General features: G+C 33.0%; 1 protein-coding gene across 1 annotated transcript in view; it reads left to right on the top strand.

Annotated features, from left to right (window-relative positions):
* LOC132751543 (uncharacterized) overlaps positions 1–19,502 on the top strand; it is a 36,238-nt gene extending 16,736 nt beyond the window's left edge. Inside the window, exons 5-7 of the mRNA XM_060741723.1 lie at positions 560–736; positions 4,135–4,204; positions 9,459–19,502. Of these exons, the coding sequence (XP_060597706.1) occupies positions 560–736; positions 4,135–4,204; positions 9,459–11,833 (2,622 nt within the window). The 3' untranslated portion in view covers positions 11,834–19,502. The remainder of the gene's footprint in view (positions 1–559; positions 737–4,134; positions 4,205–9,458) is intronic.
* Positions 19,503–19,552: the final 50 nt, after the last annotated feature.

Here is a 19,552-nt window from a genome sequence, read left to right as displayed (position 1 = left end):
ATTGTAAACTGAACAATATTTATTTGATAATTTGAATCATGGGATAGAATCTTAATTTTCTTACACGTCATTTACTTGGTTAATTAAAATCAAAATGGCTGCATCCATGTCTATCTGAAATGTGTGCTTAGTTTAAGGCGGTGCCTAATTTGCTAAGTGTACATGCACTTTGATTTGAATCAACCAATGAAATCCCGTTATTAAAAATTGTGATTTTATCCCATGATTCAAATTATCGAATAAACATGTTTCAGTATACAGTATTTGTTTAACTATACAATATATCAAATATAGACATATACATCTATATAGAAAATTATTACACACACATATTTTGTACCATGAACAAATAATCCGTAGAATTGAATAATAATTAGAATTATACAATATAAATAATATTAGATATAGACCAAAAATAAATTAATTGAATTTTACAACATTTAACATGCCATACCTTATATACATGTATAATATGTTTTTACAGAAAAGTAAATATCGTACATCAAAAATGTAAAATTTTACCTCTGACAGAAAAATGTAATAAACCTTTTCTCATTAGTTGAAGAAAGAAGACTTTATAATTACTACTGAAAGCTTTGAAGAAATTCTGACGCAAATCAAAGAAGAAATGACAAAAGTTCTTAAATCAACAGAGGATGCTGCAACAAAAAAAGATTATGATGAGCTTGAAAAAAAATTTACTGACCTTGAAACACAGGTTAACAAAGGAAAAGAGGTACAACTTGACGTTTCTAGTGTTTGTTAGTTGATAAATCAGTAGATGTACATATATCCATGGTTTAAAGGGCACTTATGTTTGTATTGTAGATAATAGTATACGCTTGCAGAAAATAAGGCTAACAAGTTTTGTTGTTTTTTTTTTTAATTTTATTATGCCTCCTTGATCCGCATGCATATTGGAGGGCATTTAGATTTGCCTTTTTCCTTCCTTCCTTTTGTCCGTCCGATCGTGCGAATGCGTGCGTTTTCATGTTGAGTCACATGAAGGCTGCGGCTCTTTAAAGGTTTAAGCTATTTTCTTTAAAGTTTACAGAATGTTATTTAGCAATTCTTCTAAGGACATATTTCTAGTTCCGTTTATATACACATTTTCAGACAGAAAGCACGGAAGACAGATTGTCAACATACCAGCTCACCTAGAGAAAGTTGTGCCAATATTTAAGCTGGTATGTTGACAATCTGTGTTCCGTGCATCATCAACATAATTTTCTTCAACTGTTTGCTTATAAACTAAAGTTGTATTTTGACCAAAAATAAATGATCATTACGTGATCACCTATCAGTGTTTTTAAAAAACAATGACGGTATAGAACATTACTATTTATTATATAACATAATAAATATGTCCTTTACAGTTACATATATAGTAACATTTTCCGATGTGTTAAGGTTGTTGTCTTGATACCACTACCACTCTCGTCAGGGACTTTGAATTCTGTTCTGTAAGGAAGCTCCAGCTAGCTTGTGGAATGTTGATGATTCTACTCAAGTGCCCGCAAGTGCCCGGAATATGCAAGTAAAGCTGGAAAGTCACCAGTATGCCCATTACAGTGTTGATGCAACATAAACCCGATCAAAAATCATAATGGTTTTACTCTAGTACTCAAAAACCTAGAGCTTAGCCATTTGACACAAAATGTAATCTAGTAGATCTTTACCAGCCTAAATGGAGCAGTAGAGTGTATAAATGGGAATTATGAAAAAAATCAAGTGTATTTTTCTCTGAAACAACTGTTGCCTCTAATGTTTCTGGATACATTTAAAAAAATAAAAAAATTTACGTATCGAGGACTTTCAAAAATATAATTCGACTGCCCTTTCTAAATTTTAATATAAAAATGGGGTTATAAATTTTTAAAATTAAAACTTTTTCCCTTTACCCAAAATTTCCCGGGCCCCATTGGAAAGTAAAAATATAACGGACATAAAAACCCTTTGATCATTTTCAAAAACCCATAGAAACCCCTTTTTCCGCCCCTTCCCCCGTCTCCGTTTTTTCCCCTTAAAAGAGAGGTAACCATAATATAAATTTAAAGAAAGGCACTTTTTTTTCAATGACGAAAACCTTTAAACCCCAAATGGTTTTTGTAGTTATATCGTGACGTTTTTGTAAAAAAGACGTCATTTGGTCTTAAAAACGTCGAATTTTTTACATTTGTTCAGGGTCCCCCTGAAGGGGTTGTCAGTAAATATTATGATGCATGAACGTCTTGACGTGCTGGTGAACATTAAGTTTTGCTTGCATTTAGAAAAATCGGCGTCGGAAACATTATCAATGTTGCAAGAGGCTAAGCGGAATAACAGTGTTTGTCGTACGTAGTGTTTAGGTGGCACAAGAAAGTTTTCTAAGGAACACACATCCCTGAATTACGAACATAGATCCGGAAGGAAAAAGTCTGTGAAAGCGTCAAATGTCGCGTCAATTCAGTCAGCGCCTGATACGAATAGGTGTGGGAGCTTGCCGAAATTGCTTATGTGAGCATAGGAACTGCGCATAGCATACAAACGAAAGATTTAAGCATGAGAAAAGTAAGAAAATATCTTAGTGTTGAATAATCCTAATAGAAGTTTAATAATTTACGTATAACATATCGGCGTTTAAGATCAAAATAAAAAAGCATAATGAAAAATAAGAATTCGTTAATTAGATTTAAAACATTTATATTTCCTGCTTCAATGTTTTTCAGTAAAGAAGAAATGTATTTAGGTTATAAAATAATGAGAATAGTATCAACTTTATCTCTTAATACAATTAATTTATGTATTTCTTTATTAATGAAAGGTACATGCTAGATCTTGAAGACTATAAGATAGAGAGATGCATCAAAGAGTCTCAGAAAAGTGAGTGGTATGAAGAAATAATCATCAATTAGCGAGTTGAACGCGACCAAAGATATGCTCTGCATTCGGGAGAATATTTTGAAAAGCTATGAATGAGACAAGACAACATAGCAACGTTAACTGCGAGAACGACGTCGCTGACGTCGCAACACATCGGTGTGCAGGGGAAAAGAGGCGATAGTGCAAACATGACTTTCTTATAACTTGCTTATAACTTTAAAACTGTTTTATAAAATATATAATATATTTTCAGATTGCATTCAGAAATGAATGAACTTTGTTATTATGTATTGTATAGAACTGTTGAATGTATCAAATAAAAGATATAAACACAACCTCATTACATATTGAACAACCCATGTATTCACAACTAGTAGCATTGACCTTCACTGACTGTTTGACCTTTGACTGTCAACAATACCTTTTAACAACATGTCGGCATTAACCATGGAATAAATTTTGAACAGCCTTTACAGGAATGAATTTTTTCTAAACATATGTAAGTCACACAAGGTGAAACTATTTTAAGTGGAGCTATGTAAAAATCTCATGAGACACTAACATGACTTGAACTGCAAATTTTAATTTTTGAAGCATAAACTGCCCCCAATGTTATGAATCACACCCTTGATAAAAAAGCCCAAACAGCGGCTACATGGCTAAAGTGTTACATATTGTGTTTTAAATATTTACATGAGTGATGGAAATCAAAATCAAGGGTTAAATAGAGACATGCTGCGTGGCCACGTTTGAAACCTTTCCTTATATTGGAAAGTGACTTGAGTGAAGACCTTTAAATTATGCAATTTTAATGTTATACCATTCTTGCTTTCATCTCATATGAGTATTAATAACACAGAAATGAGCGTTTGAGAGGCTTTTTGTATTGTGGCAGTTATAGTTTATCGACCAACATTTCTTAACGGAGATTTTTACAAAATTTTACAGATATGATTCTTGGGTAACTTAAATGTGACCAAATGACGTTAGTAATGATTTTTTCCTAGTCATCTATCTCTGGTGAAAGATCATATACCATATTGTTCTTTAGTGCACGATTTGTTTTGAGAAGGCTCATCTGCAAATTTTATACTTTTCAACTAAAGGCTACTGCAAATAAGAAAATTAAAAAAGAGAGGCACACCAATGTGAAAAGGGTATCATAATAATTATGGATTATAGATATTGAATATTTATAATACTTTATACAATAAAGATATTTGAAAAGAACCAAATAAAATATATTTAATTGTTTCATTTTTTCTATTGTAGGAGATAAAAAGATTCAATGTAGAAGATTCTCTTCAACAAAAACTGATAGAATATGAAACAGCTAAATCAGGTATGTTATTATCTCCCCGCCAAAAGCAAATATGATGTACGATTTCTTCTTTGTTAATGTGTCCCTGTGGGCATCCGCACTACTTGAAATAGATACTGGGTCAACAAACTGTAAAGAGAACACCAGAGCACGGTACATTACAATTGTGTTAAATGCCAATGGCCCTAACATAAAAAAATAACCATTTACTGTTTCAGTCCCATATCTGTGCGTCCGTCTCAATTTTTTACCACGTGTTTGACCCTTTTTCTATTTTAAGCAAAGTGACCTTGACCCAAGGGGGTTCAATTGCAATCATAACAGGGGTCTTCATAAGCGTGCTATATACGTACCATGTTTGATTAAATATTATATTTGAAAAAAAATCCATTTCATTTTGACAGTGGCATTGCGATAACTTTGATCCTTGTCGCTGGCTCTTGTTGCTGGATCGTGTGGGGGTTGCGTTCATTGAACGCCGCCGTCTCTTGTTGATTTTGTTTATCAGATTTTAAGTTTTCTTGTAAATGAGGACACTTTAACGGGTACTGAAAGCTATATCTATTGTGTTATTTTTACACTAATAGATATTAAAATATGTTTTTATTTAAAAGAAAATATGAGACAGCCACTTGTTAATCGTATCGGAAAGTACGCAACGGCGAGTAATACCATTTTTATTGAAAACGGGTGCCTGACAGTAATTTTGATTTTGGTGATAAAGGGAGATTATTTTATGATAGTTTGACATTATGGCAAGTCAAAAGCGTAGACAACCTGTACTAATAGTCAAGTACTCCAAGATTTCTGTTGATATTTTGATACCTTTCAAAGATAAAAAATAATGTAGCCCTTAACCCAACACACATTTTAGAGAGCGGTGGCCTAGTGGTTTAGGAGTCTGCCTCTAAACCAAGGTATCATGGGTTCGAGCCCTAATCGGGTCACGACGACACCAGTACTTGTTGGTTCCAGGAAGCGGACTCGAAAGTGATTAATATTAATTGCAAGACATTGTTTCGCAATCGAGCTTGAAAATAAAAATGTTTTAACCAACCAATCCAACAAATTATGTAAATATAATATCCTTACCTTATGGTCAAATTTCAAATGTCAGACTTACAAACTCAATCAAACCGAGTCTGCAATTCTCTTCTAATTTTGTTTTGATTAATGCTTCCGAGGGATCACTACTTTGTTTCCAGAATTTACATTAAATAGTTTATCCAAAATATTGACTTTCATATAGCGATTGAATTGAAAATGTTGAACGATAAGGCATATAAAAGCATGTTAAAAATGAAAAAGACTGCCTCGCACTTCACTTCTTACTTATAGAGCAGCACCAATATTTCCGAAGGATATTTTATTTTACATCCGTGTTATTTGTGTCGTGTGGAGGCTGTTAAAAGTCTCTCCGCACTTTTAATCAATGTTGTTATATTGTAGATCCTTGAAGATCGTTCAGCGCAACATTATTGTTGTGTAAACATGTTATGTGGTACTTTTAGTTTCTTCTTTTGGCCTTTCTTCATAACCTCAGATCCCCTATCAAAATCCCATTTTCATTTAGTTCCGCCTATTGTTTTCTCGTTTAGTGCAAAAGCATTCTTTTACTTGGGGACCATACGCGGCTTTTCATGGAATGGCGCTACTGTGTCACATTGAAGGTTCCATGATAACCGCCGTATGAACACATCTGCAGATATCTCTTAATTAAAAATTTCACCATTTTCGTGTTAAATTTTGAATTCTGCTGAAGCTAGGGGCGTGGACGGTAACTTGCACATTCCAGTACCGTCCATGAACAGGCTCCATCAAAACGATCCCGCAACATTTTCAATTTTGTTGTGTTGGAATTTTTTTGGGGATTCTGTTTTTCTCTATTTTAATCTGCCATGTTGCAGTCTGAAACAAAATATGATAAACAAGATCAACAAGGAAAGGCGGCGTTCAATGAACGCAGCCCCCACCCGACCCAGTAACAAGCGCCAGTGGCAAGGAGCCCAGGAGGCCCCCAAACAAAAACAGGACAGGGCACAAGGCAGATCACATTGATTTGACCTAACATATATTTTATCTTGTTTTTAATGTTTTATTAATGTTATAGATTATTTTAGTGTGTTCAAACATATGGATATTATATAACATGAATAACAAGATCTCAAAAAATAGATAAATGCAGAATCCCAGAAGAACGCCCAACACGACAAAATCGAAAATGTTGCAGGCTCGGTTTAATTGCCTGTTCATGGACGGTACTGGAAAGTGCGAGTTACCGTCCACGCCCCCTAGCACCAGCTTAAGCAGAATTCAACATTTAACATGAACTGGTAAAATTTAGAATTTTGAAACATCTGCAGATGTGTTCATATGGCGGTCATCATGGAACCTTCAATATGACACGTTCGTGCCATTCCATGACAAGCGGCATATGGTCCCCAAGTAAAAAAAATGCGTGTGCCCTAAACGAGAAAACAATGGGCGGAACTAATTAAAATGGAATTTTGAAAGAGGATCAGAGGCTATGAAGCCTGCATATCACAGATAAGACGTCAAAAGACAAATTTAAAAAGCAGACAACCTATCCTAAGGGTTATTCAACATTATTCAAGTAGGAATATTGGAACCAATCAAATAGAAAATGCCGAAAAGTTGAAACTAAAACTACCACAAGCGCAACAATAATGTCGTGCTGAACGATCTTCAAGGATCGAAAATATAACATCATTGATTAAATGTACTGGGAGACTTTTTACAGCCGCCACACGGCACAAATAACACGGATGTGATCATGAAATAGATAAATACAGAATCTCTAAAGAACGCCTAACACGACAAAATTGAAAATGTTTCAGGCTCGGTTTGATTGAGCCTGTTCATGGAAAGTGCAAATTACCGTCCACGCCCCCAAATCTAAAGCGGATATTTTTACCGTCAAACTGTTCCTGAACGGTCGGACATTGATTTTTGGTATTCATATTCTAAACAAAGTAACCACTTGTTTTCATTTGCTAAATGATTTTAATTGTTATATTATGAAGCACTGTAAGTAATTGTATATTAAACAAAATCGATCAGTTACGTGCACTAATGTTGCATGTAGAAGCGTAAACTATGAGCTGATTTCAATCGGATTCCGTGCACTCTATCATTCAGTTATCAGCAAGACAAATATTACTAGTACAAACACATACATAAGAATGAATGTTCATTGGTTAAAATTTATCTTCATAAGAGTTTGCAAATGATTTGAAATTCACTTCAGTTCTTCTTGGAAGAAATATATTTATCAAAATGTTTCTCTGGTCTACTGAAACAGTAACACGTTTTTGATTGTCATGGCAAACGCGTACAAGTAGTCGAAAAATTGACCCACTTTGCAAAGTTTAAGAATGTTCCTTGAACAGAGTTGTTTTAAAGCTTGGTGAGTGCTAGTCATTCAAAAATCGCATTTTACATTATTAAAAACATATACGACGTATTATACAAGAACACGACATGAAGCGTTAAAATTAATTAGTCTAAGATTTTTTAACAAATTTGTTGAAATAATGTCTTTGAATATAAATAACATTATTATTCTTCATAGCAAAATCTCTTAGAATATTAATCAAAGCACTTAGTTTTATGATTAAAACCATGACAAGCATTGTTAAGTGTTTCTTTAAAAACTGTTATAAAGTTAAAACTTGATCAAGGGGTCAATTGTTATGCATGTATGAATTATTATAAATGTCTAGTACTTCTGCATAACCCTGCGTTTTCTTATCGCCACTAATATCAGTACTCAGTCAGTATTCGTTATTGAAATTGTACATATATTATCTGCCACTTATGTTAATTGTCTTTTTGAACTTGTATAACAATGTTTTTAGGTGTGCCACTAAAATTATCCTTTTCTAAATCTATAATATTTGCGAAAATCGTTCTATATCAATGGGCTGAAGCCTCCTCCTTGTAAAAGAAAAAAATTATACCTTGCATTCTGCTCCGTAATATAGAATTGTTCCAAATGAAAGTGTGAGTGTTAATACTACCAACATAATTATATTTAATTGTGAGGCCATAAATCGTATAATGTCTCGTTCGCTTAAATGTTTGGGATTCGAAAATCTGATTTTCATTTATACTATTTTATTTATGCATATTTGCAGCATTTTTTCTGGCGATAAAGTCTATCTAGGAAAGATGCGAAGATAAATACACTGTCTAGTAGTATCAAATAAATTAGACTGAATGAAACATAAACAAAACAATATAAACGTGCCTTTTTTAGTTTTCCTCTATATTTTTTGTGGTTTTTTTCGAACAAAATGAAAGTTCACGTGGTTTGACTTTTTTCCCCTTTTTATATAGTATTAAAAAGAAACAGATATAGACTGATAGCCACAAATGATTATTTGATACACATGTCAAGTGTTAAACTGAAATAAGGTTCGAATCCATATGACTGTGTGATGAAATATAATTAATATAATTATATATTATATAAATATTAATATATTAATTATATAGTGTAACTATAGCATTTGTAAAAACTTTATATTAAATGTGGATTTGTATTATTTGAAAAGTACATAAAAGGAAATAATAATACATTTTTTTATCATCTGTTCTTTTTATCAAATTGAATTTTCGAGTTATAACCTGATTTGATTTATTATTCTCCCCTAAAGGTGGGTATTTAGTCGCTGCTTTGTCCGTCCGTCCCCTTTTCTTGTCTGAGACATTACTCATAACTATAAACTATGTGGGTATATAGATCTCGTTTAGTAGAAGAACTGTAAATTTGTCTTGTTTATTCTGGAGTTATTGACTTTCGTTTATTTTACACTTTGAACATTGTCCGGAACATAACTCGAAAAACACAAAGGGAATCAATAAGAAACTTTGTAGGTAGGCATATCTTATGAATAAAATCTCATAAATATGCAGTGCAAAGGAACCGTAATTCTGCCTTGTCTTCATTTTGAGTGTTTGCTCTTTGTTCATTTATACACTTGAAATAACGTTCGGGAGATTATTCTGAAGCAAAAAGAGATATCAACAAGAAACTTTGTAGGTAGATAGATCTCATTGAGTAGAGGTACAAAAGAACAGTTACTCTGCCTTGCCTTATCTTTGAGTTATTGTCTTTTGTTTATTTTCACACTGTGAACTTTTTCCGGGACATAACTCTAAAACTTCTAAGAATAATATTAAAAAACAACTTCTCTGTGTCAAAAACCTATTCGGGTAGCATCACTCGGGTCGAACGGCTCTTGTATTTCAGGGCTAAAAGAGGGCTTGGTTCAATTCTACAAAACAAGACACAGTCAAATTTTCCTGTCGCCTCTTTTTGATGAGAAAGACACTCCGTTGTCCTCTTTCTATATCAGGCCGGAATTAAGCTCAAATGTCTCAACACAGACGGGTAATGTTGAAAAGATACTGTCGTTATCGGAAATTTTTAAAACTGGAAATCAAGAAATATGTGTACTCGCTGATGCAGGGCTGGGAAAAACTGCCTTTTCAAAATATTTGGCTACCGTTTGGTGTCAAGCTCACAAACCAGACGAAAACATGAAAGAAGAATTGTCAAAGGATGATATAGACTGTATGCAAGAATTTGATTTCTTATTCCTAGTCTTACTGCGAGACTCGGATGATTTATGTTCAATAGATGATCTTATCTTTGAAAACATTGTTGAATGTTTGGGTCTAGAAGAAAAGCTTTCCGAAGATGTCCTGCTTAAAATTTTGAAAAATGAGAAATGCCTAGTAATACTAGATGGACTAGATGAATGGACTCACCCAGACAAGAAATGTTACAAAAAGCCACGATCGATCCCCCATAGGAAGGACCGGGAAAAGTGTACAATACTGACAACCACGCGACCATGGAAAATAGGTGTTTTGAATCTAAATTCGAGTCAATTAGGAAAAAAGGTAGAACTTACAAAACTAAGCTACATCTCGGCAATGACACTTTCAAAAAGGATAATTCAAAGATTGAAGTTTCACCCGAATAATGATGCATTACAAAATGACGTCAAAAAGTTCATAGAAGCAATCAGAAAGAGAGAAAACGCCGAACTTGCTTATGTACCTCTACTGTTAATATATACAACTTGTTTATGGTGCGAAGGTGTTCAAATAGAAAATTTCAAATGTGATCTCTATATAAATATAGTCGAGCTTTTGTTATCGAGAACAACTAAGATCCACGGGGAGCTGAAACTATTGCGGAAGCTTTCTTCCAGTGACATCCCAGAATGCTTTGCTAAATATGATAACTGTACGAAATACTACCCACTCCTTATGTACTTAGGAAAATTAGCTTATTGTACATTATTCAATGAAACAAAAGAAAACACCCTAGTATTTGATGGATCAATTGCTGAAAAATATCTCACAAAAAACGAGATGACATTCGCTCTTCAATCTGGAATGTTGTCAGAAAGTACATCTAAATCAGCAAGGGAAATGTTAAGTAAAGTATCGTTTTCCCACAAAACAGTTCAAGAATTCTTTGCCGCCATATTTATAAGTTCTCATAGTGACGAACAGAAAAATGTTGTAGAAAAATGTAGACATGTTCAAGACATTCTGGATATGTCAAAAATTTATGAATTTATGAGTAGATTGAATGCTGACAGTATATGTGCAATATCAAATGATTTGATGTTTGTGATAAATGAAGACGAGACAACACGCAACTATAGAACTGACACAGATGACACGCAAAAAGGTTTCGGTAGTCCATTGTATCACATACAGGAAATGTTCATGTCGTGTTTACAAGAAATGCCTGAAATCAAACATATTCATTTATGTTTACAAGATTTTTTCATTGACCACTTAACCGTGCATAGTAAGCAGTTACAACATTTGTTAAAACAAAACAAAACCAACATAAAATCACTTGATATTAACACTATGTTTCCTTCCACCCGTTTAAGTGAAAGTATAGATTTATTCTCTCTCAAAGATCTCGGTAATATACAGAAACTTTGTTATAGAAGTAACGGGCAAAAGGTGGCTTGGATAAATCTGTTATTGTTTCCAAGTTTACAGAACGTTACTTTGTTAACGGGTAAATGGACAAATGATGAAATTGAAAATTTTGTGCGATTACAAGACTTGCAATATTTAAATATTAGCCTTTTCAAGTTAACTCACAAAATGCTGGAAACAATTTTAAATTTTATCGCCGGTCAAAAATCAATGAAAGAGATAACATTGAGCGGGGTAACCTGTAAAGAACACCACTCCGGTTGTATGAGGTTGAACATGGACTTTTCGCAACATTCAACTCTAAGAAAGTTATGCTTTGGGGCGATGTGTGGGATACAATTAAATATAACAACACCGTCATTAGTTGATGTTGAATTAGGGGGAATGATTCTAGATGAAAGTTCATGGTTACTGTCACGTGACATGTTGAATATTGAACGTGTGGAGTTGTTGTCGATAGCATTGCCTCCAGGAAGATTACAGAACGATATTAACCTGCTGGAAAATCTGCCGAAGTCAGTCACAGTAAATCTGGTACAGGTGTACCCAGAAATAGAATATGCATTTGTTATAGAACACATTCGGAGGTCAAAAGCTTTTCACGTGATACAAGAGGACTGGCGTGGGTTTAAGTTCAAAACAAAAAAATAGACCAGCAAAATATTTGTTAAATAAGCCGAAGATTTTTTTTAATACTAAAAAAATGTAAACGGACAGTGAAAAAATAATGGCACTTTGAATTATTTTTTAGTTTTAATTAGGACATACTTGTACTCCCGTTTTCAGATAAATTATTTGACAATTGTTTTATAAATAAAAACATTTAAATGATAGACATAATTCAAGGAAGGTTTTATGGAACTCAATGAATATAAAATTTTGATAAGGATATGGAATGTTTCACAGGTAAGAGACTTTATATTGAGTTTTTATTGCAACCAGTCAAACTCTCACACACACATAGTTTTTTCTGAATATTGTGTCCAGCATTATTTGCAACCCAATGAAAACGATGTATTTCTAATTAAAAATGTGTGATGATTTTCATAAAGAAAAAAAAGTCAATAATATATCAAACTCCGTTCATATTAGCCTTCTATTTTTCATAGTGCTTCATAGAACCGCGTTCCGAAAATAGTTGTCTCGGTAAAAAGTGAATATTATTGAAGCTAAATAAAGCTTGACCCTAACTATGTTAGTATTCATAGCTGTTCTACAGAAATTAGAAACATTCTCCAGTCGCTATTTCTCGCGTCGAAGTAGCTTAATTCTGTAGAGTAGCACGGATGAACACTAACATATACATAGTAATTGTAGGTAAAATAAGCTATATATTTGTTTTTCAATAAAAAAAATGATTCGATAAACATTACATAAGTGTGTGTGTGGGGGGAGGGGGAAGGGGGGTGCGTGCGTGTGTGTGTCTGACTGTCTGTCTATGTGTTGTTGCTGTTTTTTCTCAACGGGTTATTTTTTCCTTATTCTCGAAATTTAATGGTATCAATTGCTGTAGTAACATCTTATTTGTCCTTTTTACAATCAGCCTTAAATTAAGTATAATTTTGCATTTAGAAAATATAATTTGTTACCTGCTTCATGAAATATATTTAGTTGAATTCGTTTTTTTTTCTTTTTATCAAATCATAGCAAATTAAAGACGGCATATTTCTTAACTTTTGTATTATGTTTCGTTTGGTGAAAAATTTGAGTATCATAATAATAAGATATGTGCGATTTTACCTTACCTACACATAGCGCTCACCTGAACCATTAGGGTGTTATCTTAGATATTTTGCTTGTAGCGTTGTAAAGAGGACCTCTACATACCAAGTATATTCAAGTTAAAGCCCAGGGTCATTAATTGATAGAATTTATAGCAAATTCCGACTTTCTTTGGCAACTAGTGACGTTCATGGCGACCTGTGACACTCAAAACAACGGTTACCATTGACGTTTTATAGCAAACAGTGACTTACATACTTATCGGTTTTTATCCATTCAACTTTCTTGTAACTTTTTAATTTTCAAGTGACTTTAAATAGCAACCAGTGATTCAATTGCAACTACGTACATTCATTATAACCGTTGATTTTACCTAGCAATTTGTTAGTTCAATTGTCTTTACTTTGCAACGACTTTCCTTAGCAACTAGCGGCTTCAAAAGCTAGCATTGATTTTGTTATGGTATTCGTTTTGGTTAATTATGTTGTGCACTTTTGTACTGTACTGAGTCTGTACTCTTTTTAAATTACATGGTTATAGAATTATCATCTAAAAGTTAATGGATTAAAATAACTACATGCCATTACAATACCGTAAAACAAGTCGAGGCAAAACAACAGTGTTTCTTTGTTGCTATATATCCGTGAAGGCAATTATGCAAGCACTCGGCCATTTTCATTATAATACATTGCAAAATAATGAAAGCATATTTAAAACAGTGACATCAGTAGGAATCAAACCAAACACTTTCATGAACATTATATCACAATGTCACTAAACTGACTTTGCTATTACAGATGTGACGACGCCAATACATTTAGCTAATTTGACCTACTAAACATTAGTTTTATACCCCATACTAATTCTCGTAAACTACACGGACTTAACAGACATGGGATTGAGTATTTAAATGAGTGCTATAATATATCCATATTTGACAGGGCAGTGCAATCAGGCTGTAGTATAATCTATTGTCTACACTGCAACGCAACTTTATCTTTTAATTCGCTTATTTGTCACTGTTCAGCGTTTTCCAGCAATCAACTTCAGTAAATTTACAGTGACTGTGATGACAATTAATATTCAATATAAAGACTTCAATCCCGGTAATTGGCGAAACAGAAATACAGCCGGAAGAAAATTGTTTACAGATGTTGCATCACCAATACTTTGTATAATCTCCTTGCACCTGGCTTAAACGAAAACAGACCAACAAACGTTTGTATCGGTTGTACCATATACATTTCTTTTTGATGAGAAGTTACTTTAACCAAGAGCACTTAATAACTGTCACTATTTGAGAATTCCTTAAAAGTATTACTTGAATGTTTGAATGACACTCATAACTTAAAACCGTGTTGTTTTTTTTCTCATGACATGACTGGGAAATTTTCAAGACTAATGCGCCATTTGACGAATAAAAAGATAAATAAATTGCATGCAAAATTTCAAACATTTTGCTTATTCCGTTTGTTTTTTAGGTGATCTACGTAAGAAATTTAAGATTTGTGTGTTTTAAGCTTTTTGACCTCGGTGGAGTTTCTTCAGGAAATAAAAATGAGTTTTTTTTGTACGGAAATCGAATTTTATTAAAGGAAGTCTGAATAAATAACTTTTATTATTTATCAATTCGTCTTCTTTATAAGTTTTTATTATCTTATTTAAGTAGATATGCATGTATAACTCTCTTGTGAAAAATAAAGACACATATAATTAGGATTATTGGAAATACAGAGAAGGGCTAATGCTGATATCACATAAATCGTTCACGTCCAATATTTTTCAGAAAATTGCAACATTGAAGAAATTCAGCGCTACACAATGTTAATAATCCGCACTCTGTCACCAGACTAACGTTTTCTTTTTGTATCTTGATTGACGTAATTGATACATGGAATATGCTCCATAACTCCCTTCATTGTATTGTAAACAACTTTCAATAAGCTTGAGGCGTTCCAGCGGGGTCAAATGAGGTTAAACACTAAGTCAGTTAGTTTTACTAAAGTGGAAAAATTAACAATTAAGTACCCACGGTCGCGTCCCTTTTGGTTTTAAATTGTTAATATTTACTAAATTAACACTAACATGTGCATAGCAGTTTAATGCTTTGAAGCCTTGAATTCCCGGATAAAAGTTTTATTTTAATTATAGTTTTTTTTCTTTAAATTATCTGCACAAACCATTCCAGTTTGATTAAAAGAATAAAACAAAATGTACATATTTACAAATATAATTTTACGTGAAAAAGATGTGCCTTTAAGATAGATAGATTAAGATGTATATAGATCTAAATTTTTGAGTAACTGTACAGAATATCTTATTTGTCAAATTATTGTGTTTTTTGGCACAGATAATTACATGTATTTTTGTGACCTTTGTATATATTATATAGGAAAGTTACATATATTCAGGTAACATAGCATACAAGAATACATTCAGAAGGATGAAAGTTGATCCATTTATACATAATATATACATTTCATATTTTTTATCATCTTTGTTTCTGTTTGAAGTAATGCATACTTCGGTATGATGTTGGTTTATATTAATATTATGTTGCAAAATGACTATTTTGTTATTTCTATAGCATCACAAACTGGTGAACTTAATTGACTTTTTGTAAATTTGTTACGTAAAATGTATGTAACATCTGTTATATGTAAGACTGAATACACAAGCGTCACAACACTTTATGGGTGGCGTTTAGACTACCCTTGTCCGTTTGTCGGTCCGGACGAGCATTCACTTTGGGTTACGGGGCTATATAACGTTAAGGATAACAAAAGAGCTATGTGCTAGTAGACCTTAAGCAGACCTTAAGAAAATAACAACGAAAATTACCCCTAATCACAAAATGTTCGAATGTCGGTCCTTCCGTCCGTTCTCCATGTTGTGTCGCATGTAATTCAAAAAGTATTTGACTAGAGTCATGAAACTTACAGGAATGTTGTTCAACGTGTGACGTTGTAAACCTGGGGTTTCAAATTAGGTCGTGTGTAACTCAATATGTATTTGACCTCAAGTTATGAAACTTTGGTTGGCATGTGTATTTGTGCACCTAGGGTTCGAATGTGAATTTTGTCAGTGTAAAGTGTAATTGCCATTGACTAAGTAAAAACTGTTCCATTATGTTGTGTTATGTGTTTCTTGATCGGTAAGTTAGAATCAACCATATTTACAGGAAAAAAGATCACCATCACTGTGAAACTGTGCACCTAGGGTTTTGCATGTTTTACAAGAATGAAAGTTTACAATAATGATAGTCAGCATGTGCACCTATGCACCTTTGTGTTTGCTTGTGGATTTATTCAGTATTTATAAAATTCGTTCTGTTGACTTAGTTAAACATTTTTTATTTTTTAACTTGTGTCAAGTGTCGCCCAAAAATATTCGAACCAGACTCATAAAATTGACAAAACATTACCGTGTATGGCCACGCGTGTCCTGTGGACACATTTCTAGTTTTTGTTATGCTTGAAACACATGGTGCGTCTTTTAATAATAAGAAACCTTTTTATTTTTGCGGGTTTGCATTTAAGCGAAGAATATATTGTTAAAAGAAATAATGATAAATCATATTTTTTTTTTTTATATTATTTGAATTTCATTTTCATAATGATTTAGTATAGAGAACATGTATCTTCTGTTTATTTAGTTCCCATGAAACCATGGTGCTAGTGATAGTTTTTATGATTTTGGCTGTCCCTCGTCTTTCTGTGTTATTTTATAACTTTATTTAACCCTGAAACCATTTGGGCAGATCTGAGAATCTTTGCGTAGGCTATTCCTTGCATTAAGATCATTAAAGTTTGAAGAATTTCTCTGAGGCAAGCGCAAGTCCTAGAGTTTAGACATTTGGTTTGTAGCGTTTTATAACAAACTTTAACAAATTTGTTCATATCAAGCTGTTGAGTCAGATTTGTCCCTATCCCGGGGTTTTATTATATATAGCCAGAGTTTCAGACTGTCGATTTCAATCTGCCTTTGTTCTGCAAGATACTATAAAAAAAAACTAACGAGTACGAATAAGCGCTAATGATTTGAATGAGCAAAGAAATCTACAAACGCCTGAAATACAATCTTATTTATATAGAAAAATCTTTCAAAATTGTTAAAGGTCAATGCTCAGAAGCGTGCAGCGATAATAAACCAGAGTTTCTTATAACTAATTTTAGGTGGACAGTTTTTTTTAACAAAATTTAATAAAAGAAAAAAAATGTTATTATAATTATAACGATAATACTGTAAGTACTGACTTTTACAATTTTCGATGTTAAAACATATTTTATTATTTTGTGAATTTATGTTGACAGCTTTTTTGATATCATATTCAATATATTTAATAAAATTGAAATTATGAAACAACATCGATTTTTATTTTCAGTTGTTATATACGTTAATTTGTAACGTTGTAAGGTGCCCTTAGGATCTGTAGCTGTTCCTCCTGTGGCAAAGATCATAATGTGGTACCACTACTGGGTAGTCCAACAAAAGATCAAATTCTACAAATGTTTACACAATTGACTAAATGTACACTGTATTTTCAGAAGTATTTGAAGTTGTAAAAAAGCAAAGTGGTGAACAGAATATGTTTGAATTACTTATTGATGAAGGTTCAATATATATTAAAAAAGGTCAACAATGATAGAAACATATTGACTTATGAGATCTTTAAATATGAGCCAATCAAACTCTGCCGATTATTAAAGTACCTACACAAAAACTGACCGTATAATAAATGTACCTATATATAAAAGAAAGGTAAGATTGCCGCAATATGAAGGCACCAGTATCAGTGTAGCAATACCACGTGACCGTGACGTCATTTTTGACATCATTTCCAAGAGAAAACCTGCACGCTTCAAAGGGGAAAATGGTCTTAAGTATTTTATTTCTACACCAATTTCTATGGAATATGCGCCAGTCTACGAGGAAAAATATTAGCTTTCCGCGGAATATTAGATGTCAATTTGTAGAAGAGCCATTTAATCAAACACAATTTATAACCTTGGAAGTTGTTTGTATACGAGCGGACTGCAGTTGCAATACCGGGAATATCAAAGGCAAAATCTTGCATTAATATTTCTATTTTGTTACAATTTATGGCGTAAATCTTACCTTTTCTCAAATTGTAAATTCTGGCACCAGTTAAAAGCCAAAATAAACGGACTACAGTTTAAAGCAGTTTTCAGAATTAACTGAAAATTCCAAGCAGCATCTTTTTCTATAATTGTGTTAGCTACGGAAGCTAAATTCAATTCTGATCATATGGTTAAGTGTATATAATATGAATTTCTTGATATGTGCTTATAAATCTTAATTTATTTTACAATTTATTAAGTAGCAAGCTCGTTTAGGATGTGAGAGGTATGAGGTTCAAATCCCAGTCAAGGGACTATTTGAAGTGTCGTTTTAGTGTGTTTTATATTTTTAAACTTGGTTACTTACATAATAAGATATTTCTTTATTTAAGCTTATTGAATTTCCTACATACGAGCACTGGTTTTACTTGCTGGAAAAATATGTCGTTTTTAACCATGTGAACAGGGGAGTTTCTTTGACGCTCATGCATTTATCTAAGACCGAGAAAACGTTAAACACATTGAATACTCGTTACTTATAGTCACTCGGTACAATGTATAACTCCAAAATAAAAACAAAGACATAGATAATAGACATAGACATTTTTCATATGCAAAAATAATTCTTCTGAATATGACAGGGTGATTTAAATTTGAGCAAAACTTGAAAGATGGTAAGTGGCACTAAAATAAAAATAGCAATAAAAATCGGATAATGAAATTCTTATAGGTGACCATTAGGGTCCGTAACCCTTAATACAATTTTTCTTATACAGGTTAATAGTTTGCATGTTCCCTCTTTATCTTCCATTATTACTTAAAATATTATATTATTCCTTAAATATTTTATCTATTATCTATTTTACATTGTCTCTCTCTCCATCCGTCCCTCATTCTCTCTCTCTCAAACAAAACCCCTGAGTGGACACAAGGGCGGCAAAAGGAGAGGGACATGTAATATGTGAAATAATATAAACTAAAACGGACTCATATGGGAATCAAATGAATAAGGCCGCTATTCCATTTATACGTGATCAGTGGTCCGCGTCCGTCATCCGCGTCCGGAAATGATTCGCTAATCAAAGAATACGTTGAACCTATTCCTTTTGTCCATTTACCATCCGCTTCCGCGACGGCATCAGCGACGTTTCGCGGGATGAGCGAATTTTTACGGACGCGGACAGTCACCGGAGAGATCCCGACAGGACAAGATGCCACGAACGAAGATAAATGCCATGTTAATTTCGAAAAATAATACAGAAAAGCTCATCGAAATAGTGCGAGAGATGATGCATCTCTATCAGACTATAAAGACACGCTGGTGATAAAAAACATATGGTCTTCGGTAGCAAAAGAGATGAAAATCCAAGACTTAACTGGTATTTAATGTTTGTTTCTTGATGGTACAATTATTGTTCATTTTATACAAGACATTTTCTTAGTTTTCTATGTTACAATTAAAGATTTGCATAGTTATCTGTTGCATAAATCAATAAAGTTTATTATTCAGAGTGACATCACTAAACATAAAGAACGACCTACATCATGTCTTTGTATCTCTTCATTT

This window comes from Ruditapes philippinarum, unplaced genomic scaffold (genome assembly GCF_026571515.1).
Source record: "Ruditapes philippinarum isolate M1 unplaced genomic scaffold, ASM2657151v2 ctg5949_1_1_1_1, whole genome shotgun sequence".
In the NCBI taxonomy this organism is placed as follows: domain Eukaryota; kingdom Metazoa; phylum Mollusca; class Bivalvia; order Venerida; family Veneridae; genus Ruditapes; species Ruditapes philippinarum.
The sequence above is the reverse complement of the archived record's forward strand: the minus strand, read 5'-3'. Positions and strand labels throughout refer to the sequence as shown.